Raw genomic sequence first — 23,800 nt, 5'->3', positions numbered from 1 at the left:
AATACTGTTAGTATCATTAGATCTAAAACAGAGAATGATAGACAAATAAACTGAGTGTGAACATAAACACTGCAGACAAATATAAGTTTGATCTAAAAAGCATCCTAAAGCAGTCATTTATTAACAGATTTTAACAATGATGTACCAATTGTTTTTTTAATGATACGTTCTGTGTGTTATCTGTGTGTAAGAATATTCAAAATATTTAGTTTCTGTAACAACATTTATCAAACTTGAACAATATTGACAAATTAAAATACATTAGGTGTGTTTTTTCTGTAAAACTTGAGGGATTTTCAGTGAACATGATGAAAAATTTTGTTTAATTACAGTTTCATAAAATTTTTTGTCTTTGTTATGTCAAAATAAATTTCATAAACTGAATATTTAAGAAATGTTTCTTTGTTTTCTTGAATGGATCAGATGCATAATGCATTGCTAGTGTGCAAGTTTATTAACTTAGCCATAGAGTTATATGTTATGTTTTCAGTAAGATGAGAGCCGTGGCATGACTGAGGTTGTTGACCTGCAGTCTGTGTTGGTTGCTGAGAGTGATGCGGGTAGTCTTCAGAGGCTGCCAAAGCTTCAAGGGCCTGTAGGGTGGAAACCAGAGCATCGTCAAGCTCCTGGGCATGATCTCGGACTGTTCTTGTTGCAACGTTATCAATCAGTGTCACAGGAACGTCTTCATTGGCATGGACAGGTTTCCCAGAGGCAAGTCCAACGCTGGCGCTGGACCGAGCTTTCCTCCCCCTCTTTGGATCCTCCTCGTCAGAGCTGTTATCCCTAAAGCCAGGCGGTGGAGCAGCAATAGCGGGTGGTGGTGGTTGGAGCTTTGCTCCTCCTCCATCTACCTCCTCCTCCTCTTCTTCATTCCCAGGGGGTGGAAGGGCTGTGAGATCAACAGCACCTGCATCTCGGGAAGCACAAGCACTGGAGCAATGCTTCCCCGAACTGCCGCTTTTTACTGCATTAGACAGGCCCTCTGCCCTCAGCTTGGCTTTGCAGGAGTCACAGAAGTATCTTGTAGCTTTTTGGGACTGATTCATCGTTTGAGCTCTGGTTCGAAACTCCTTGTTCTCCACTACTGGACACTCTAAAACCACAGCTGTTTCTTCTGTGCTCTCCTGCGTGGGATCGGACTTGGTACGAGGCCGCCCGGGGGGTTCTGGGGAAATAAAGTTCTCATTGATGTCCAACTCTGTATCAGGCTGCGTTTGGATCTCCTGAAACTGTTGCTGCTCTCGAAGGTGGACATGACACAGTCCGAGATGCTGGGACTCCGCAGGTACCGTAGGTCTTGAGCACCCTGATTCCCTGTGTGAAACTTCCCTCTCGTCTCCTCGCCGCCCTCCACTTTGTAATCCAGATGCAACAGAGCGCGGGTGGGGATGGTGGGAGCTTCTGTAATCTGAGGATAGAATTATCAGAGCAGTGGAAAGTTTAATGTGTTAAGAACTAGCGGGATAAAGAAGATCCAGATGGATAAGCAGAGGTGACAGCTGGTGGTCAGATGGGGATTATTTATTGTCGAGGTGGATGTTGAAAGCTGAACTTTGCCAGAGGTTAGAGGGTTAGATTCTGGTGAAATGTGATGACATGATGGCAGAATTCTTCTTAATGTAGACAATGTAGATGCAGCAGATGGAAGAGGATCTGTTCATGTTTGAAGCTTATTTCCTTTCACTCCGATTTGTATTTTCATTGGTAAGATATCTCATTGGAAAGAAATGAAGTGTTTCGTTCCAGTGAATCAAAATGGAGATGAGAGAAGAGACAGCAGAGGGCGCCATGGTACGAGAAATCCAGGACAACCTGGTCACTGTAATGACTGCAGTCAATGAAGGTGCAGTTTCTGTTTTGATTTAACATAGAATGAAGACTGACAAACATTTGATGACATGCAAAGATATTCTTGACTTTTATTTTTAAAGCAATCCTCTATATGTTTACTAATTTATCAAAGGATTTTTCAATTTTAGAAAAAGAGTGATCAAGCATTGAGGTCTTACCTGCCTTGGTCAGCTGTGACTGACCGGGGTTCCTAAAGTAAATGGTGCGTTTAGGGTCCACAAACAGCTTGTAGTAGCCAGAGATGAGGCATGCAAAGTTGCTGGCATCAGGCCATTCCATTAACAGGACCAGAGGCTGTGGAAGGGGACAATCATTTTGTCAAAAAGTAATCAGATTACATGTTTAACATTTTAGGGTATTTAGTAACTTTTGCCTTTATCAAACTACCAAAATTTAATTAAAATAATCTCAGTAGATAAAGTAAGGATGTTGGTTTTTGGTAGATCATATCAAGCTCCTTTGAAGTAAATAAAAAATTATTTTTGAAAGGCACATGGATTTTTGGGGTGGACAGCAGGACTGGGATCTTCATCAACTCCCAAAAGCTCATATGACTCTAGTTTTGAACTTGTACCCACAGGTGGTGCCAAGTGAGCGCGGGCCCTGCTCCAAGAGGCGTCTTCTGCAAGAAATCACATGCCACATTTGGCTGTTCTGTAAAGAGCTCGTGTGATGGAGCAACTTCAATCTGGTATTTTGCAGAACCAAAATGAAGCATTGTTTGGAACGAGTCCAGTGATCAAATCCAAACCGAAGGTTGTTTAACAGGCAATGGCAGACAGGTTGCAAAGTGGATGTCCCAGAAAAATGACACCCCAAGAAAACCTTTATCTGACCCTGTCAGGACTTCAGTACTGTTGATTGTCTCCTGCACATTTGCAGTCATGGTTGATGGCGCTATTTTACAGACAGCTCTCAGACAAATGCACTGGAATCTATACATGTGGAGGAACTTCGTGTTCAGCGATGTGTCCAGATTCTGCCAGCAGCAGTATCAACATGTGGAAAAGACAGTAATCGATGGAGCAGATTTTCTATTATTTTTTGTATCCACATACTCAGCTCTGCTGCTCACCCCCAAAATACACTCATTTTGAATGAAAAACTCTTTAAAATGTAAACAAGTTTTCCAGATTTATTGCCCACAAGTGTTATTTCAAGGGAATATACTTTTTGTACTTTTATATCTTGTGCATCCTCTGAGCAGGTGTACCTTTGCCTCGTGAATTGTCACTTCCACTCGGGCCACTCCTTGACTTTCCCGATAGAGCTGGATTTTGGAAACCCTGCAGAACTCAGCCAGAACTGTAGTCAGGTTATTTTTCAGGTCAATCACATGGCTGATGCCATGTCGAGGCCCCACCAGTAGTGTCGTCGCTGGCTGTTTCTCATCCTAAATCACAGTATTTCAAAACTTTATTCACATCTCATAAATATTTGATTTGAAAACATCTGTTTGCATGCAAAATCAAGTAATAAAAACTGTTATAAATGCCTTTTACCAGTCCAACGGTGTGAAACAGAATTCCACCAAATGGCGGGAGGTCGTTGAGTACTCGCATGTACTGCAGCTTTCCTTGGAGTGGAGGGACCTGCCAGAACAAAGATCATAAAAAAGAACTTTGAGGAAAAAAAGAAGTCTCATCCTGCATCCTCTCCATCCTCATGGAGGCGCTGTTGAGCCACACATCTCACCAATGAAGTCTTATAAAACTCTCAGGCTTACCCACAGGAGTAGTTATTTAACAGCCACGCAACAATAAAGTCAAATCTTTTGCAAAGACACTGCTCTTAAAAAATTTGCGATTTAATTGCAATCAAGGGTACAATAATTTGAGAAACCTCATTCAAGCTCTGCATATTTGCCATTCAGATAACTTTCAATTGTCAGAAATGTTTTCATCTGGGAAAAACCTTGTTGCCTGATGGTGGCGGGTGTTGGTAAGTCTTCAGCAGCTGAGACAGGGTTTTGCACACGTTCTTCTCCTTCACTGTGGGGAGCAGAGTCAGTGGAAGGAAAGGTTCGAGTCCCCATTCCTTTCTAGAAAGGAAGAGCAAAAGGAAAAACTGCAAAGTTTACACACAAACAAGATAAAAGCAATTGCTTAAGCATGAGGACGTGTCTTTGTAACATGAAAATGAGCCTCACTAATGTCTCATACAATCCCTGCAGTCTTGTGGCCTCTGGTTATATTAAACTCAATGCATGGACTCTGCGTCTGAGATTATGACAGCAAAAACTAATTACTTGTTAGGTTGAAGTTTTAAGGAATACTTCAACTGAGATGTAATTTCAGAAAACCATGGAAATGTTGGTCTCTTGATGACCTAGAGAAAATTGTCTCCTAGTAATTGAGTTTTAATACCACTGGGATTAATTATTAATAATTTAGGCATTACTGCATGAATTGAATTAAATATGAAGCTCATTGATATGCTTCCAGAACTGTTAATGAGATGAAATTTTAGCATTAACTCCCAAAAGTTTGTGACTTACTCAACGTGCTTGAGGGAAATCTTCTGATTGGGCCTCGCGGAAGACACTGTGATGTAAATGTGGAGCGCGGCGAGTCGTAACGTGACGTCGGATTTCCAGTCCATCCCGAAGCGCTCTTTGATGACATCATTGCGACTCTGAGAGACATTTTAAAGTGTTGTTTTTAGGATTCAGCTGAACTGCAAATTGGATTCACTTATAAAAATGTGGCCTTCAGCAAAGTTTCTAAAAACTGCTTAGATGTTTCAAAAATGCATGCAGTTACTATGAAAGGGCTTTAGGGGTTCTTGTATGGAAAAACTTAATATGCAGCTTTTATTTTTTTTATTTTTTCCTTAAAAGCAATCAAAGGTAAGCATTATCCAATGGAAACCCTAAAACAGAACAGCTGGCTGGCCTTTGGCGCCTGCCGCATTTCAAAGAGACAGCTGTTCAGCGACATCCTGAGACTGACATCTGTTTAAATCCCACATTAATCCAGAGCTTTACCTGTATATAAAGGTACTCGAATGCAGCAGGGTCTCTCCTTAACAAGTCTGCGGGGTCCTTGGGGAAGTAGCATATGCGGAACAGGCATTTCATTCCTTGGAAATAAGTTCTGTGAACCACCTGAAGGGAAAACAAATGACTATCAGGTAATTAGTGGCTTTATCTTTAACCTTCTGTTACATCCGAGGGTTGATTTCCTTAAAACCTTGTTTCCTGATGGCATCCTAATGAAGTTTGACTTCACGAAAGGCTTATTTTGGGCACAATGAGTAAATGCTTAAGAATATATAACAAAACACAGATTTTTTAGAAGATTTATGAGAAATTAAAATGGTAGAATTTTACTTATAGTTTTCCTAAATAAACATTCTAAGCATAGAATTTGTATGTTAACCAATAAAGATCAACATGAAGACGCACATTTGATTCCCAGAAGCAAAGAATCTCAATCAGCTAAAAGCAATCACTGCTTTTATTACAGCTGTTAGTTTGGATGCAAATTACAATTTCGGTTTCTTTTCATTTGACGTTTAAGCTCGCTCCATTGTCCACTGATTATAGCGTGGGGGTGTCTGTGGTGGCTTTGCCACAGTCAGTAATCAATGCATTATTACATGTGTCAGTGGCTGGTTCTCCTGCAGTAGATTCAGCTTCTGATTCTGGTCTAGACCGCCTGCCTCCAGCACCAAGGCGAAGTGCTCAATGTAGCGCAGCGAGAGGCGGTCTTGCAAGGATGAGATCACATCCTGGAAGCAAACAGGGATTCAATGGATGTTTACAGACAAAAAAAAAACATTCAAGCTGGTTGCTTTCTCAGAAATATCAATGCGTTGCTAGGCAAACTTGTTCCCCTTTTACAGACCGGATCTATATCTGATGTGGAAAGTCTCTCATATCCTGTTTCTAAAAGGCACACGTAGCACTACCTGAAACTTTAATTGGGCGAATCATCCAGATTTTTCTTGGTAGGTTCATTTTCCGCATCTTCAAGCTGCATTTAAGTCAAAAAATAGATTCTGCACAAATATGCAAATAATTATTCCTTTCGTTACCAATGCTACATGCAATCAAATACAACATGCATGCTAAGGATTTGCTTCGCTTACAAAATTTAGTACACACTTCCTGACGATATTTCAAGTCTCTGCGAAAAACACAGATAAGCAGTTTCAACAGCATCGACTGCATCTGTTTACATTAACAAACGCCCCCCCTGCAGGAAGACACAGTCAAGTGAAGGACTCCCATATAGTCGCTTCTTTACTTGACAAGTCATTCTAATGGGCACACCACTGGGTATCCCGCTGTGGCATTGATTTAATCTGCAGCATTGTATTATTGATCCGAGCTTTCTTATTATGCTGAAATTCCATTTAATTAGCCTGACAGCAGAGAGCTTCATCCATCTTTGCTTAAAAGCGCGTCTGTGTTTCTTCCTCTCAGTCTAACATGAGCATGGGAGAGATTTGTGAAATCTAATAAAGTGCATTTAATGACTCTACCAGGAGATGCTGGATTTGTAGGAGAGGCTGACTTGGAGCCAAGAAAAAAAAAAAAAGTTCTCTCTGGTTGAAAATATTGATCGTCTTATGATCTTAATGACACTATTAAATTAAGGCTATTAATGTTAGGATATGTTCTAGAAATCGAGAGAAGAACATCTTATACAATTAAGGCTTCTGTAATGAAGAATGATTAGTAACTTAATTGTTGTTAAATTGAATTGTAATCATTGTTTTGGTGAAAAATGCAAAAACAGTTTTATTTAACAAAGGGTCTCTAAAAAAAAGGCCTTTTAAAATTAAAACAAATGTTAATGTACTCAATTTTAGTGTTAACTGACTGACTGACTAAGCTCTTACTGGTTAATGTGGTTTAGTGAGAATTTGTGAGCTGCTTTTTTTAAAAATATCTTTTAATATCTTTTTTATTTTTTTGCACAGTCAATTTCTCCTTCAAGCATATTATTGTAGACTTTTTCTTTAGCTTTAGATTATATACGAATCTGTTAGATTTCTATCAATCTAAATTCAAGATGCAGAATAATAAACAGAAATTTGAAAACATTTTTTTTTATTTTTTTTTCCACTTTTTTTAATATCTACAGACCCTGAGAAGTTCTCCTCTCAAAATTAAGTGGTAATTTAATTATTGATTATTCTTTTACCTCCTAATAAAGGAAAATCTTTAAATAACCTCAAACTGCTGAATAAATGCTTCAGACTTTCAAAGCTGATCCTTTAGTTATATCTGGAAGTAGTTTTTATCCGTCATCTGAAGAGAGAACAACCACCTGACTTGGAGGAAAAAAATAACAAGAATCCACTAGAATATTAAAAGTGACAAAGAAACAAAAAGCATGGCCAAGTGGGTATAATTACAACAGATCACTGCACCATTCATATATGTTGTTGACAGCTTCCCTGAAGGACATTCTGGATCAAAACATACCCTTACAGTGGTGCGGCTGTCAAAAGTAAAAGATTTAATCTGCCCATTCTCCAAGAACACCTTCAGCACATTTGGTATAAGTAGCAAGGAGTCGTCCTTGAGCATCGTCTGAAAGAGATCAAGGGAGACAAAAGCCCCTGCTTAATGAGAGAACAGACTGCCAGTGTGTTAACTTGTTAAGAAGACAATCAAGAATGAACACAATGAGCTGCAATGATTGGTCTTTGCCAGTGAGTAAAAATCAATAGAAACTAGTGGGGGGAGATATGAGACGACCAACCAGAAAAGAGGCCATAAGTGAACTCTGATTTCCCTAAAAAGTGGAAAACTCTCAGCACAATCATCTTGGCAGCATATATTACTCAATGAAAAGATCATTAAGGTTATCTGTATTTTCTTTTCAGTTAATCGGACATGATAGGTGGTTGCATATCATTAAAAAGGAAGATAAAACATTTACTTGGATTCTATATTTTATATATTTCTTTGTTTTTAGTAGAAAAAGTTCAGATTTTTAATCTGTTGGATCACAAAAGTAGCAGCTAATTTAAAGTAATAGGATGAAGCTAAGAGATTTAATGTAACATAATGATACAGCCTGAGACAGTCTTGCAGCCAAAAAGCAATCCTCCCCAATCCGTAGCCAGCACAAAATCAATTCCCATCTCTTTCCCATATTTCTTCTTTTTTATCTCCTTTTTTAATGATGGCAAGATACATAGAAAGAAAAATAAGGGTAAAAATGATTCATCACTACAATATATCAGAAAAAGAAATGCCATTAGCGGAAAAGAAAAAGCTGTGTCCACAGCAGATGCCCAGCAGTCTGCTTTTGGAGATCTTAAGAACTGAGCAGCCTCAACAACGTGCGACCGTCTCTGCACAACGGAGGTGGCAAAAGTCTCGAGTTATGACTGAACAGATTTCTCTGTCTGCTGCAGCATTAAAAAGGGATTACATCAGTGAGGATGCACTGCAAACAGATTAAGGGCTTCTTCTTACAAGCTACACTTGTAGCATGTTTTCACAGACAGAAATGAGATGAAACACAGTTCATTCACAACACTTCACTCTTTAAGCAGCCATTGTGAAGATTTAAGATTACCAATACCATTTTGCAGCTCGTTATCAATGGATAGTAAAAAATAAAAATGCTAAATTCTTAGGAAAAAAAAAAGATTTTTGCTCTAATATCTGAAAGAAAATCAAAGCTGGGAGAGGAATAGTAGTAAATGCTTAAGGAACTAATAGCTTGTTTCCACTGAGTGGTCCAGACCGGTTCTTTCCTGACCGATCTGGGCAATTCAAGTGAGTGTTTCAGTAGTTCTACGAATTTAATATTCTTTGCAAGAAAGACTGCAGGAGGCGAAGAAGAATACAGCTAAAAGGGGACATAACTATCGGCTTGGATCTTGAGTCGGTTAAAGCGCTGGTTAGATGTTTACTGTTGTCGTAAGACCTTTCGCCAATCATTGGATTTCATCATGTGACAACAGTAGCTCCGCCCTAACTGGTCTGTTCAATTTTTCTATGGAACTACATCCAACAGGCGACCAAAAATTGTAGTAATTGTTCTGGTCTAATGGGTCCATTTAATAATGGAAATACTCAATACCATACCGGTTCGGTTCAGCCGGTCTGGATTGCTCAGTGGAAATAAGCTATAAGTTTTGATTGACTATTTGATTGATTGATTGATTGATCTGATTTATTTCAAGCATGAGTTGTAATAACTACAGTTATTACAGGCATTGCTAAACCATACAATATAGACCATTTTACTGGCTAAAACTGCAAGTTCAAAGGTTAAATGCTAAGGTAGCTGAAGTGTAATAGTGATAAAAATGCTAAAAATGTGACACTGAAGCCTTGCTTTCTTTCACTGAGCGGTTCGGTCCAGTAAAGAGTAGTACGGTACGGTCGAGTCAAATTAGGCGAGCGTTTCCGCTCAGTTAAGTCGTGGTCCCAGCATGGGTCATTGTAGTGCAACGACTAGAAAAGCAACAACCATGGAGGTCATCCAGCAGCTCGTCTTTTTCTTGCTTTACTTTTGGTACATCATGTGTAACCCGAATTTCATATTGTTTGAAAGAAGATGAATACCGCCGAAGAGGAAATGGAAACGCTAGCTTAGCGGCATTTTGCTGCTTTTTAATGTCGTCATCACTTTCTGCTAATCAGCAGGTGACTACATCGACTCGGCCCCAACCGCCCTCAAGAGTGACAGGTCGGTACAAATTAATGGGTCCATTTTACAATGGAAACACTGAAAATACCGTACCGGACCGGACCATTCAGTGGAAACAAGGCTTAATTGTAAGGTACTTTTACCATGAACCTCTGACAGCTATAAAAGTAAACAACATGAAAAAATAAAAAAACAACATACATAATCCCAACACTTCCAGCTAAGAGTATGCTAAAGTAACTATTTTAAATCAAAGAAATGCTTTAAAAATTATGTTTGCCCATTCTTTTTGTTTTCAGTTTGTTTAAATCAATAAGAATAAAAAACAGCCAGGAAATGCAGTTTTAATCTTAATTTTCTTTATACATGTCATGTATAATAAAAAAAAGCTAGAAGAACATGTTAAAAACACAGAAAACATGATTTTAATTGTAGTGGTTTTTTTAAATATATTTTTCCCATCCATTAGGTATTGTTAGGGTTCTATTCTATGCAGCATAGGACACGTATATTTCTCAGAGTGATGTTGACACAGTAAATACTTATGGCTTGGGATGGTTTGCTGTATTAGAAAACACTAATTCGAAACCTTCAAAGCAGAGTGGGTTAAGTCAAATGTTATGGCTTGGTAAAGAGTTGGCTGTCACTTGGAGCACGTCATTCTGGTTTCCATGGTGACAGAGGCACCAGTCATTTTTGTTTTTTGCATATTTTTTTGTTCTATAAAGCGGAAAAGCCATCAAATTTCTGACTTCAATTTCTTTTCAAAACCTATTCAAGAAAAAAAGGCTTTGAACCTTTAATACTAAATCCTTCTCTCTGTGAAGAATCCTCATTTTACTCTTTATCTTTTGCAAGACAGAAGAAAGGGGAAGCAAGGCATGTTTTTGAGTAGAGCAATGGAAATCAAGAAATACAGATCATTTTGGTAGTAAAGTGCACACTGTGTCACATCCCTTTGAGAAGTAAGATCAAATATTACAAGAGAATATAAATTTTTAAGTAAATCTGTGAATGTTTCCAAACAGTTTTAATGTCTTAAAAAAGAATAACAGCCCGCTCTTTGGAAAATCCAAATCTCCCTGAAAAGCAATTTATTTAGGGTCAAATAGTTTGACCCGATTTTCTCTCTTTGACTCACACAAACCCATCACATGCACACAAAGGAAGAGGCTGAACGGGAAAGTTCTTTGTGTCTTTTGAAATTCCATGTAACAAGGAAGATTAAGTTGCAAAAGAGGTAACTGTATATTTTCATGCATGTGGTACAAAAAAGCAGGACAGGTTGAACTCACTGAGTCTGGGTCGCTGATGGACACTTGCTCTGAAAAGCGCACTTTAGGCGGGTTGGTTCGCAGGCGGGCTTTTTTGGCTGCACTTATGAAGGCAGACTTGGGTGACTGGTGAGAAAGAACGAGACAGAGAAACTAAGGTGAGAACTGACATTTTGAGTGACATGAAAATAACATAATTAAAAAGCTAGTTCTTGACAAAATCTTGGATGCGAGAAAGATAGGAGATCAAAACAGGAAAAAAAAGTTCCACATGAAAATTGCTTTCAAAAAGTGAGAACATTTAAGCTAGATATGTTATCATCTATTTAGACATATCTTACATGTGTTGATTACAATAGTAATGTATTAAATTATAGTTTTGAAACAGTATTTGTATTGTGAAATATTCTGACCATTAAGAAAAAAAAAAAAATTCCGCACTATAAAGCACACTTAAAGATCCACTCCAATGAAAACTGTGTTTTTGGTGTTTTTAATAAGTTTCAAAATAATTTTTCTCATGATGGAAGAGCAATATAAACACCATTTTGATTAAAACAGTGTTTCTGAGTATTTCTTTTTTCAAATTGTGTTGAATCAGGAGTAGAAGACAAAAAGATATTTTAACAAGCTAGTTGCTACATACAAACTACAACTGACAGACCACAGTTTCCAAGCTCTGCTCCATTCTGATGCTTCCACTTGCAGACAAATAGATTTTTTTCTGTTTTTTTCTTGTCCTGATCTGGCATCTGGCTCAAAACTGTACGGCTGGATTTTTGTCATACCAGTAATGTTAGCTTGGGATTGTGATGGGCTGTAAGCTAGCAGGAGAGAGTGAAAACAAAAGGAATGATGGGAAATGAGTGCATGCTTAGTCCTTGCCAACAGTCCCGCCCACAACTGGAGTGGGACTTCCAAAGCTTTAACTACTAGCTTAACTAAGTTTAAAGAAATGACAGTGCACCTTAAAAACCAGAGAGACTTATTGTCATGAATGGTGGTGTAGGACCCAAATGCAGGAGACAGGACATGGTGGCAAGAACTCAAACATTTACTTAAAAACTCAAAACATGACAAAACCAGGAGGAAACCAAACCAGTGCCAGAACAGAGTAGAGCAGATGACCTGACACTGAGAAACCGAAGACTAGATACTTAAATACACCGAGGCTGATTAACTAAATGAAAACAGCTGTGGACGATTAACCTGAAAATGGTGAGACTGATGGGAAAACAGAACATGACAAAACCAAAGCACTGGAACATGACACTTATGTTGCTTATTTATTTTTATTTATTTATTTTGTACAGTGTCCTTGAGTGTTTTAAAAGGCACTTTTAAATATAATGCATTATTTGTGACTCCACTGTGAGCTGAAGATGAAAATGTGGATGGTTTATTAAAAAAAAATTACATTTAAACTTTGTTTTTTGCAGAAATTGTGGTCTATATTTGATAATGTAGTGAGCATCAATGCAGGCTAGCTTTTTGCAAAGACTTCTGGGAAATTTCTAGGGCCCTCGATTTGGAGTTTATAGATTCGGACAGCACTAGAAATGACAAACGCGCTTGATAGTGCACCATAGTGACTAGGGAAGGAATTCTGACACACCACTAGAGATACCGGTACTGTGAATACAATAAACTCAGGCTGACTGCCTGACTTACTGTATCGGACTCTTTTGCTTCACTTAATGTGCCTTAGAGTTCATTGTGCCTTAGCCTATACATGAGATACGTTTGAAAATAAAACTATTCATTGACAGTGTGCCTTGTAATCTGGTGTGGCTTATAGTGCATAAAATACAGTAACTTTTTGTAGACAAAATTATTCTTGTCATCAGTATTATTACTTTTAGTTCTTTCACTGCTTACCTAACATGAGCTTTCAGTCTCAGAAAATCACATTAAATTCTGTTTAAATAGCACACTGTAATTTCTTTGAGTATGCACATTGTTTTGCATTTTATTTAAGCATTCTTAGCAAATTTGACCCAATGTTTTAGCTTATATCATTTGACACTTTCGTTAATACTAAGATAGCAGAGAGTTGGATTTTCTGACTTTTTTTTTTGGTTGTGCGTGCAGCCAAGTCTGACAGTTTCATGTTGACAAATTGTAGTTTAAAATGTTTGCTGTTAGACAATAAGACATTTTTGTAATACACAAACTAAAAAATATCAGACTGTTAGATTTCTGGGCTCCTGAATTAAAAAAGAATAGAAACCGTTGAACCTCCTCAGCCTAAAACTTTCGGTTCTGCTTGCGGTTTTCTCTGCAGTCTGTTCCAAGATAAGCACAAAATGGAGCATAGTCAGCATGTGTGTTGCTGGGGGGTGGGGGACAGCAACAGAATGTATTGCATTCGGCTGGACGGAAAGAAAATGTGAAGATGAAGTCCTGCTGAGGAGACCTCCATGTGGGCTTGCAGGCAATATGTGATTTTTTTCAAATCAGTGCAGGAGTTCCTGTTTTTTCATTATATCCTCATAATGTCTGGATTTCTGAATAGCTGTCCAAAGGTCATTCCGATTTTTCTTAGCATATGATTTTACCATTCCTAGTGTGGTCCTGCACACACCTGGTGCTGTTCTGGTCACTGTAATACTCCCAATGTGCAGAGACTTCAGGATTGTTTCAGTAATGAGGATTTGCACACTTTTTCCATTTCTGATACCGAGAATAATCAGAAATGACAACAATTGCTTCTGCACCTCTTCCCAATCTTGTATTTGCTTTGATGGATGCTGGCCTTGTGCTACATTCAAATATGGCTTGGAAACGCACGTTCAAGAGACCACTTCCAATAAAAAGTCAAAGTAAATGTACATATCTGCTCGTTTCGTGCTTCCACTTTCAATATTCTCACATTGATACATTGCTATGCAAATTTTTAGGTCAGTTTTTAGGTTCTACATACTAAATGTCAGACTATTAAATGCGTGTTGAAAATTAAACCAGCTAAACTTTTATCCGGCCCTCCGAGTAATTACATCCGGCCCTCCAGATCATTTTAAATTTTAATTATTTCATGCTCATTTCTAACTTGTATAATTTTGACAAAATATATATATTTTTTGGAGGATCAAATATAGGAAGTTATTTAAGTTAATTTATTCTGAAATAATATTCCTGCCTTTTTAGTATTCATAGTTATATTAAAAAGTTCCGATTTTAAATTTTGAAAAATTGGCATTCTGTAAGCTTTTTGGACTACTTTGCCATTTACAAAGATTTTTTAGGCTATTTTGGAGTTTAGATAATATTTCAGCAACAAGCTAACTGTTTTAGCTAATTTAAGCTTTTTAATTTTTTTTAGGCTAATTTAAAGTTTAGCTATGTTTTTTAGCTACATGCTAGCTGTTTGCAAACAGTTTTTTTTAGCCTTTTAAACTAATTTGGCATTAAGCTAATATTTTAGCCGGCTATCAGCTTCAGCATTTATTGCTAACAATTTCAGCATCTTCAGCTATCAGCACTAGCATCTTCAGTGGCCAAATTAAGCTTACAGCATTCACACTTGCATTATCACAGGTAATGGTATATACGTATATATATAGTTCATAATTATATTAAAAAGTTACGGTTTTAAAGTTTTAAAAATGTAGTTTTAGAGTGTTCAATAAATGTTTATCCTGTTCAGAACTGCGACCTAAGATGTGTTTTGGATTTTGGCCCCTTGTGCGATTGAGTATAACATCCCTGCTCTATAGAGATACTTGGTTTTGTGCATACATGTAGTTGAGTTTATATTTTCTAAAACTTAAATTTACTCTGAGAAATAGGAACAACAATATCATCTAAATAAAGAAAGTATTTTTACCCCAAAATGTTGGGAATAAAACATATTGTACTGATTTTTTATTAACCTTAAACTAGACTTTCATGTCAGTTGTCTTTCTTTTTAGGAGATGAAACGCAGCAACATAACATTCCTTCACATGCTTTGTTTTAAGTCTCAGGTGCTTCTAATGTTCCTGCTTTGAACTGTCTTAGTAGACAGGCTAAAAAAAAATAAAAGAAAGCACAGTGGAGCGCCTTGAACACTAATCTTATGCTTCCCTTGCACCTGTGTGCACTGTCAAAACAGAATACTGAACAGCATGTTTTTCTAAGTGATACTGTGGGATTTGAGGCAAAAAGAAAAAGTGTTAAGACCGATGAGTACTGAGAGAAATCCTGATGGAGAGGAGCATGAAAGGAGAGTGTGGTCCAATTGTAGTACCTGATGGGGCTGCAGCACAGTGAGAACTATAGTGTCTTTACAGTGTCTGTAAAACGAAAGGAGAGAATGGAGTGGGTTAGATAATGCCACAGACAGCATGGTGTTCAGAGGCAGTTTATATCTGCCTTTTTCATGCTGTTTTTTTCAGCCACATAAGGTCTGACTCATCCATGGGTTTGTGTTGATGTAACGCACCACCAGCAGCAAGAAACAGTTTGCTCGTTTTGATCCACCCTCTTTACCCATGCCGTCTTTATTGTCCTTTATTTTACACTGCTGGTTATCCAGCATGTAGAGCATCAACCTTGCCCCCCAACCACCCCCTCCCTCCCTCCTGGGACAGTAAAGGATGTTACCTTACAAGGTCTATGACTCTCTCTCGTGGCGCGTCGCTCACCGTCTCTTCGTTAATGGCCAAGATCTGGTCTCCGGGGAGAAGTTTGCCAAAAGACGGGCCGTCTGCAAATGCGGGAAAACAAATGATAACTTGTGCCAACGCCCCTGCTGTGTCATGCAGGTTGTTCCTGCTTTTAGCACACACTAACCAGCAAAGACGGAGCGCACAATGACAGGCCTCTGGCTGCCTGCGATGAAGCCAAAGCCTTGAGTTGGGTGCCGTTGGATAGTGACCTGTCGAGCTGAGGCAGGACTTAGGGTTCCACAGTCCATACCATCCTGGCTCTCCTCTAACATGGCAGTGCTGTAGAAGAGCACGATTTAAAAAGGGCAGACACAAAATATAATGGACACATCTTCCATTTCTTGTGGGAAGCTCTGCATGAGCCCTCTGTACCTGTCACATCCATTTGTGTGTCCATCCTGGACCTTGGCCATCCCCTGAGAGGAGGGAGCAACATGGGACGGGGTAGCAGTGCAAGGACGGCTCTCTGTTTGGCAGTCATTCACCTGTTCGGTTAAAAGAAAGCAAGATGACATTAAGGCAAAGGTAAGCAATATCAGGTCCTCTCAGGTTGTGCTTCATGCAAGCACAATTATGGGCTCTTACATAAGAAAACAGAGTGTAGAATTCTCTGGCAGTTCAGACAAATCCAAAAAATCCCGTAACATTTTCCACACAAAGGATGCTATACTTTAAAGTACCTGAACATCTCAGTTAATGCCTGCATGGACCACACTAGCATTGTCAACTACACACACTTTTTTCACAGATGTGTGTGCGTGGGCGGCACTGGAAGCGAGATTACATAAAAGGTGAGTTTTGTACATGTCTGTTTATCGCTGAAAAATGGAAATCATTGAGAGGCAGGGGCATACACCATGTATTTGCAGTCATGTCTGTGATTTGGGACTCAGATGATTACTGATGAGATGATTGGTGCAGATGGGTTTACAGAGATGCAGACAAAGAGCATAGTTGAGACCCTGCTGAGTACCACTGGCGGAGAACAAAGTGTCTGTAAAGGGAAAATGAGTCACAATAGTCAAAGGATGAGATTCACATTCTTGGCAGTCGCTGCGTCTGATTCCAGAGGCTTACAGGGGAGCATGGGTCATTTACAATCCCACTGATGCATTACTGATCTCCACCTTGTGTCATAACTTCACATGAGCACTGATGTGTGATAGAAAGGGTTCACATTCAGCTCAGTCCACGACTGAAGAGCCATTACATTATTCGTGCTCTGAACTTCAATGGCACAAATACTTATCTAACAAAGATAAAACTTTCTGCATTCGGTATTCATTAGACTCACAATGGATGAGCTGTCTGTATCAAAGATGCGCGGTGAAACAAATGGCACCGGAATTGCTGGTTCTGCCTCTCAAAAGGATTACATGTTTTTGATTGAGAATGATAAGTCTCCCCTTTGATTCTCACAATGGATTCTGACAGTGCTCATCTTTCCCTATTCATCCTTCATCTTTCCTTATCCTCCTTCCATCCTCTGTCCTGTTGCTAATTTTGCAAGGTAGGAAACCCTGTATCATTGGGAATATCAGCAAAAATACTCTTTAGTCTCTTGTCCTGATCAAAACAAACAGCTATATATTCCAGTTTAGAGTATTTTTAATATCTAGTGGAAAATTAAACTTGACAGACTGGTCAATATCAAAGGTACAAACAGCTATTAAGTAGAGGGACAATGCTTTTACTGCGCAAAAACAGAGGATTTCTGTCAGTAAAGAATGATCCTCAAGGCCATTGACAGGCCTTCCCGTTGCCATGGCTACTGTTCTTGCTTGCTTGTTGAAGGTACAGCGAATAGAGGGTTAGTGGGTGGATGAGAACGACGATGTGACCACTGCAAATGTGAGAGCTAACCAGACGCTCTTTGATCATCCTGTAACCACGGTGGCTAGATGCCAGAATTTCCTGGAGCACTAGAGGTCATGGTCACACGCCGCAATGCCTGTGCAACACCTCACCTAGCTCCAGGGCGAGGAAGAAATGACCTTTCAAATCATTAATTTCCTGTTCTAGCAATCAGCCATGTCGTGACATTGGAGTAACATGTTTTTCATTAGGAGAAATACCATCCAAGCTTTAAGTTTTGATTTTGGTAAACAAATCTCTGTTGTTTATGTGAAACCTGTGTTCATTAAGTACCTTTGTGGTGGTCAGAGATCAAGTGTCATATTTTTCCGAGTATATGTAGCAATTTTTGTCATAGTTCGGCCAGGGGTGCGACTTATATTGGGTTATATTTTTGCTGTTCTCCCACTAACAACCACTAGAGGTCACTGTAGGGATGTGTGTATCAGTATTTGCTTCTGACAGTAAAGCAGAACAAGAAGCGCCAAAACAAATATGTTCTCCCCCTGAACTTTTATTCTTATTTGAATCGAGACATTTTCATTCTTGCTTTTATTTTGTTCCCTCCTCGGACTAACGTGGGAAAGCAAGTCATCAAAATGGTTTTCAGAGACACGGAAGTACCGCTAAAGGACAGACAATTGTTTTTAGTTGCTGTAGCTGTCCTCTTCATTTTGATGGAGTACATGAAATTTTCTAGACTATATTGTAAAAGAAGTTGGTATGAAAAGTCCAAGTAAAGCAAAGTAAAAAAGAACATTTTTTAGTCTGTAAGATAAAGATATTCTTTTGTACGGGCTACAAAGGTGGTTATGTGGGACTGGCACCATCATCCCGGTACAGGGAAAAGTGGGTATAGAAAATGAAGGGATAGATATTCTAGCGTACTTTAGAAAGCCAGATGGGGATGATTAAAATGTTCCACATAAAAAAGCACACATTTCCTTGTGAAAACTGTTATCAGGAGCTTTTTAACTGCTACAAATGGAAATCAGGCTTCCAACTCTTGAGATTTTCTCTCCTTTCTTTATCCAAGGCTCTCTATGACAAATTTCAAACTCTTACTTACTCAAACTTGGCTGCCTTTGTTAGGAAGCCCTGGATTCTGAAAAGTTGATTCTTGATAATAGCCACGTTTCAGCAGCAATAAGCGTCGCACATCCCCGCCTTGAATTATCTGCCTTTTTTTCTGTTTATACTCCGAAATGTTCCTCTCATTTTACAGTCACACTAATTCCAAACATATCTGATTTATGGGGTCTGCTAAATGTGACTCCTTGAATTATGAATTAGAATTTAAATGAGAGATGGAATCAACTTGAGATACTTTTTGCAGCACTAATGTGAAACTGAGGAGACTTGTTAATGCGTCTTTGCCTGAAGAACCTAGACAATGGAGTTGTGCATTATCAAAACAGGTTTTATTTTTATGGAATAAAAAACGAGACCAGCGTATTTAATTTTTGATGAGCGTAAGAATGGCGAGCAGCTGGCTGAGTGTCCCTTGAATTTACTCTAATATGGGTTTGGTCCTTGAACAGGGTTAATGGCTCAGGGATGACTGGCTCAGATGGCAATAACTTCCACGCTTCTTGCTTCACGGGGCAGTATTAGAGCAGTGATTCGCTCACTAACATGGCACACATAATCAGCTTATTGCAGAGAAGTGACTCCTGAGGTGTGTATGCCCTCTGTAAATCAACTGAAGCTCACATGAAAAATTAAAATAACAATCACATTCAGTGGCACAACCCTGAATTGTAACAAGATGCAGTCCCTCGGTGTTATGATAGGGATAAAAAAAAAACAGGTTTTAATGCAAATAGCTAATGATGAATAGGAAAAAAAATATATTGAATCGGTACTTGATTTAAAGAAATATGCATAACTTTTTTCTTAAACAACTATTGACTTTTTTATGGCTTATTGCTATTTTTTCCCCATTCTTACTTTTCCTGGCTCTATATTTGCTTTTTAAAACCATCTTTTATATTACGCTATCTACAGGCATCATTATCTTACTTGGTTTATCCCCAACTACGGTCAGTTTTTTTAAACCAAAAAAAAAAAAAAAATCGAAACTATATTCTGTTAGCAATGGTGTGCCTCAGGGATCTGTCCTGGGGCACTCCTATTTCTCACTTATGTGCTTCCAAAATAAATGTAGAAAATTCATCATCCGCCTCCAAAGTTTTGCAGATGACATCTGTTCCACCCTTTCTTCAAAGTTCTCTAACCTTGCTTGAACTATTGTAGCTCTTCTCCTTTTGGCGTTCTTGCATTTCAACCTGTCCATAAAGCAACTTTCCATTATTTGTCAGCCAACCAACTCAGCTCACTGTCCTCAAGCAGCCCCACTGGCTAAAGCTTTGAACTCTGCATTAAATTCAAGATACCGATTCTCACCTTTTAATTCCCTAACCCCTTCTTTCTCTGACATTTTTTTAAACCATTACCTCACCCTTTGCACATTGAGCCTCTCTATTTGCTTGTTTTTCCATTGTGGGGTTCATAACCATGAGTCAATCAGAACAAAATGCATTTCTCCTTTAAAATGAGTTCATTTAATTGCAATATTTACATTAAATCCTGCTTAAAAAAAACAATCCATTCATTCCATTCATCCTGCTTTATCCACACATGCCTATTCTTTTTGCTGAATATTTTATAGATACAAGTTTTCTTTTTTTGTATTTCAGTTGTAATGTAATTTGTTTCTATTATGTTTGATTCTCAACTGCTTCTTTTTGTTTTTGAAGTGTGAAAAGTAAATCATTTTTCCAATCGAATTATTTTCTTCTCCAACTTAACATTATTATTGTTAAAAGATGAAAAAAGAAAAAAAGGATTCACATAAAATAGGACTGCCAACAGTGCAGGTTTTATGTTCTGCGCTGATACACCCCAAACAATCAGTGGGGAGTCTACTGTTAGCCTTGAGCACAGGCTGCCAACACTTTGTGTGACACACAGTGAATGCTTGATTCTGGTGAAATCCTGTTAGGATTATACAGAAGATGACACAATAATCTCCTGAGTGTTCAGTGAAGAAAAACCTTATTGGGCATTGTAGACTGGGACATACTTAACCTTAAGAAGTTCACAATCACAGAGAGTCACTTGTGGTAAGAACAGTCTCAAATGTGTTACCGCTACAGACTGTGGTAAAACTCCCTCATAATATCTGTTGGCAGATTTTTTGTCTGAATTTCAGGTTTGTGACTTGTGGCAATCGATGGGGCTTTGCACTGAAGCCAGTCAGATTGCGCCAATGGGACTAATCCTCTCTGTTGATGGAGACTGACCCGGACAGACCGGCTGAGATTCTGCAGGAAAACACAACTGATACGACCTGTGCGAAAAGTTAGAATTGGTTTTTGAAAGTATGTCTTAAAAGGCCTTCTTTGACATGAACTTTTCACAGAATTTTGTCTGGAGGACTGTGTTGCAAAGACATTTAGCAGACGTCTGACTAAAAATAGAAACAGCCTTTGCTATGAAGTTTCTCCTGTTCAGTTTTCTTCATTTCTACAGTTTTTCTCAGTCTGACCAACACACACACAAAAAATATCTTGTGACATTTATTTTTATTACAATAATCTAAATGCTTTAATATTTGGCCTTGCAACAGACTGGTGACCTTACCAGGGTGTCAGGACCCTTTTTTTTTTCAAGGATTTTTTTTCTTCACTGGTATTTGTGACAGACATAAAATCCTGCCTACCTTTGTCACTGGAGGGATCACGCATCAATGTAAGGGTCAGGTCATCTGGACCCCAGAAGATACCATGAGGGTTAAAGGAATTGAGTGGGTGTGGGCGATGGATAGATGGGTTTCAATATGTGCTAACTACTCTATATTTTTTTGTCCTGCAAGTGCAGGTGTCCAGGATAATCTCTTTATCTTGAACCAAGTGAACAAGGTTTAATGCAGCTGCAGCAGAGTCTTCAGTTCTGTTCTTTGTATGTTCACCAGTATATCATCATATACATCACATACAAACATAGGTTCCAGTATCATTGCTGTCAATCAGAAGGTGACTGACAGTTGCAGCATTGCTTAGTCTTGGTGATGACTCAGGAGGTTCAGTCCAATACAGTCCAATGTTAACTTGTGCATTTGGTCACTCAGGTTTTTTCCCTCCCACCCACTGAGTTATTAATAATGATTCTCAGAATCCTGTTGGTATTGAACAGTTTCAAGTGTTTCAAGACCCATGTTTGATGCACTGAGTCACACAGGCTTTCTTGTGTTTAACCCGTGGGGTGCACAGGTTGGTGCGTCGCGTCTTGCTGTCTTGATTGACAGCTTTATCCCTCAGTATCTGGTTCCTTGCACTCCTGGTTTTGCTTTTAATTCCTTTCTGGGGCATGCTCATGTATTGATCTGTGCGCCTGCTCATCTTAGCAGCTATGATGCCCGACAGGAGCTTCCATGTTGTGCAGAAGCAGGGCAATGGGGTGTTGTTGGATGGGGCTATTCCCTTCTGGGGGTCTTTCAGGATCAGATTTATGTGTACTTCAGTTAGTCATCAGGGTAGCTGCCAGGTGCTCATGTGGTGCATTAAGCTCCCAAAGCCAGTGGGTGTAGATCATGTCAGGGCCTGGTACTGTCCAGGTCTTTATACATAAGAAATCTTGTGGGCCTTCAGCTGGGCAGCTAAGACTGTAAGTCATCTTTCTGCAGTTAGTCTTCATCACGGCTGACTTCTCTGCGTGTTTCCTTGATTTTTGTGTCCTGATTCATGGAGAATCCTGGTTCATGTGTTGTGTTTATCTATAGCCAAGGATTTCAAGGATCATTGGTTTTAATGATCAGGCCTAGACCATGGATTGGCGACTCCAGACCTTGAGGGCTGTACCCTACCCAAGCCCTACCCACGACTGATTACCTAGTCCATACAGCCAATTAGAATATGCCATGGCAGGGTACATTGGAAAACATGCAAGAGACCTGTAGTTGCCTGTCCCTGGCCTTAATGTTAGATTTCAAAGTTCTCATATTCTCTTCATATTGGTCTCTCTCCTTACACAGCCCTATTGCAACAGTTCCATAAATGTCTTGTTTCAGTTCTGATACAAGTGACTCAAACTTGTTACTGGAAGTTTGGTTCAGCCAGGAATCAAGAATGAGTTCTACAGTTGGATCTAGATCTTATCTGAACACTATTCCAGAGGTTTGCATCAAATGGGGTCACTGAGTGAGGAGGCAATTACCACTGCCTCCTCAATCAGCAATGATGATGCCACAGTTTTTCTCGTACTCAGCTTGCTAACTTCCTGGGTTGTAACCCTGTTATTCTTTATAGCTTGCCATTCTGAAGGTTTTGCATAATTTCTGTTTTCTTCCATTTCTGCTTGGGTGGTGACAGCCATGTAAACAAAGAAAATTGTGAAGTCAAATTAATACAAAGATGATAAAGTGAACTGCCTCCTCTTGGTAGCATGTGAGCAAGAATTCTTGAACTTGCAGGCAGAGCCTGCAATTGTTTTGTTTACTGTAGTTGTGGTGATACATCAATTTTGAAACTGTTTTTCTTGGTGGCATTTGTAAAATGAGCATGTTGCCGAAAGTGCTTCACACAACAGGAAAACACAATAATTTATGGAAAAGTGGACAATGACAATACACAAAAACCGAAACACAAACAAAATTGTAAATGAAAAGAATACAACATGAGTCAATCCTGCTAACATGAAATGAAGCAATTGCTTGTTCTACATTCTGAGTCACAGGGTTTTAATGGTCACACATCACATAGATATTTAGACCACATGCAAATTCTAGGACACAATGGAGTAAGGTTCACGTCAGTCAAAAATAATGAATGAGAACAATTAAAAAAAATCCGTTTCAAAGGAAAGAAGTTGGAAAAATAAAAACAGTTTGACAGAACTATTTGACAGCACATAAAACTGGAGAAATCTGACAATTTCTGGAGCCAGTCAATAGAAAAGTTGAATTGATACACAATGACAACAGATACATCAAGCATTGTTCCTTGCTTGAAAACTTGTCATTTGTTAGAAAGGATATCTCAGAAAATGGGAATTTCCATTGACCCACCCTGACATAGAGACAAAACAGCGGCGACTGCAGGTCAAACGGGGCCGTTGGTTTCACATGAATACCGACTCGTCTGACCCACTGGTCTCAGGCTTATTTCCTCCTCTGACTCAGTCGGACATTATTAATACGACCACTGCAACGCACGACCTTTACCATTTTGTTAAATTAATACTGTACCATCCAGAGTGCTCTTTCTCCAACCCCACTTAACCCTATAATATAGCAGCATATGACTGTTGTGGGCCCAGAGGGGCTTTCACTGTGAGTGGACTTAAGTAGAGATGCTCCTCCAACGTGTGCAGCCTTTCTCTGAGTATCCTGCACGGATATTTTCTGTATCTATACAACTTTTTAAGGTACATTTAGGCATATTTTTGTTATTGTGGTTTAAGTCCCACTCCAATCTTCTTTTGATCTATTGTAAAAGCATTCCAAGGGGTCTTTCAACTATAGTTATGCAGTTTTTAGGCTAAA

General features: G+C 38.9%; 1 protein-coding gene across 4 annotated transcripts in view; it reads right to left on the bottom strand.

Annotated features, from left to right (window-relative positions):
- frmpd3 (FERM and PDZ domain containing 3) overlaps positions 1-23,800 on the bottom strand; it is a 99,857-nt gene that overhangs the window by 5,490 nt on the left and 70,567 nt on the right. For 2 of the 4 annotated variants that reach the window (XM_024283639.2, XM_024283641.2), the window contains exons 4-17: positions 15,775-15,887; positions 15,527-15,681; positions 15,338-15,440; positions 14,982-15,027; positions 10,775-10,879; positions 7,292-7,399; positions 5,455-5,586; positions 4,841-4,960; positions 4,352-4,488; positions 3,769-3,895; positions 3,357-3,446; positions 3,068-3,247; positions 2,013-2,148; positions 527-1,411 (exon numbers count right to left, since the gene is read on the bottom strand). In XM_024283639.2, the coding sequence (XP_024139407.1) occupies positions 527-1,411; positions 2,013-2,148; positions 3,068-3,247; positions 3,357-3,446; positions 3,769-3,895; positions 4,352-4,488; positions 4,841-4,960; positions 5,455-5,586; positions 7,292-7,399; positions 10,775-10,879; positions 14,982-15,027; positions 15,338-15,440; positions 15,527-15,681; positions 15,775-15,815 (2,365 nt within the window). In that variant the 5' untranslated portion in view covers positions 15,816-15,887. Of the gene's footprint in view, positions 1-526; positions 1,412-2,012; positions 2,149-3,067; positions 3,248-3,356; positions 3,447-3,768; positions 3,896-4,351; positions 4,489-4,840; positions 4,961-5,454; positions 5,587-7,291; positions 7,400-10,774; positions 10,880-14,981; positions 15,028-15,337; positions 15,441-15,526; positions 15,682-15,774; positions 15,888-23,800 lie in introns of those variants that run through there. The other 2 variants (XM_036213848.1, XM_024283642.2) reach the window with 2 other exon arrangements.

This window comes from Oryzias melastigma, linkage group LG10 (genome assembly GCF_002922805.2).
Source record: "Oryzias melastigma strain HK-1 linkage group LG10, ASM292280v2, whole genome shotgun sequence".
Lineage (NCBI taxonomy): Eukaryota > Metazoa > Chordata > Actinopteri > Beloniformes > Adrianichthyidae > Oryzias > Oryzias melastigma.
Note: the sequence above shows the minus strand (reverse complement) of the source record. Positions and strands in the feature narration are given on the sequence as shown.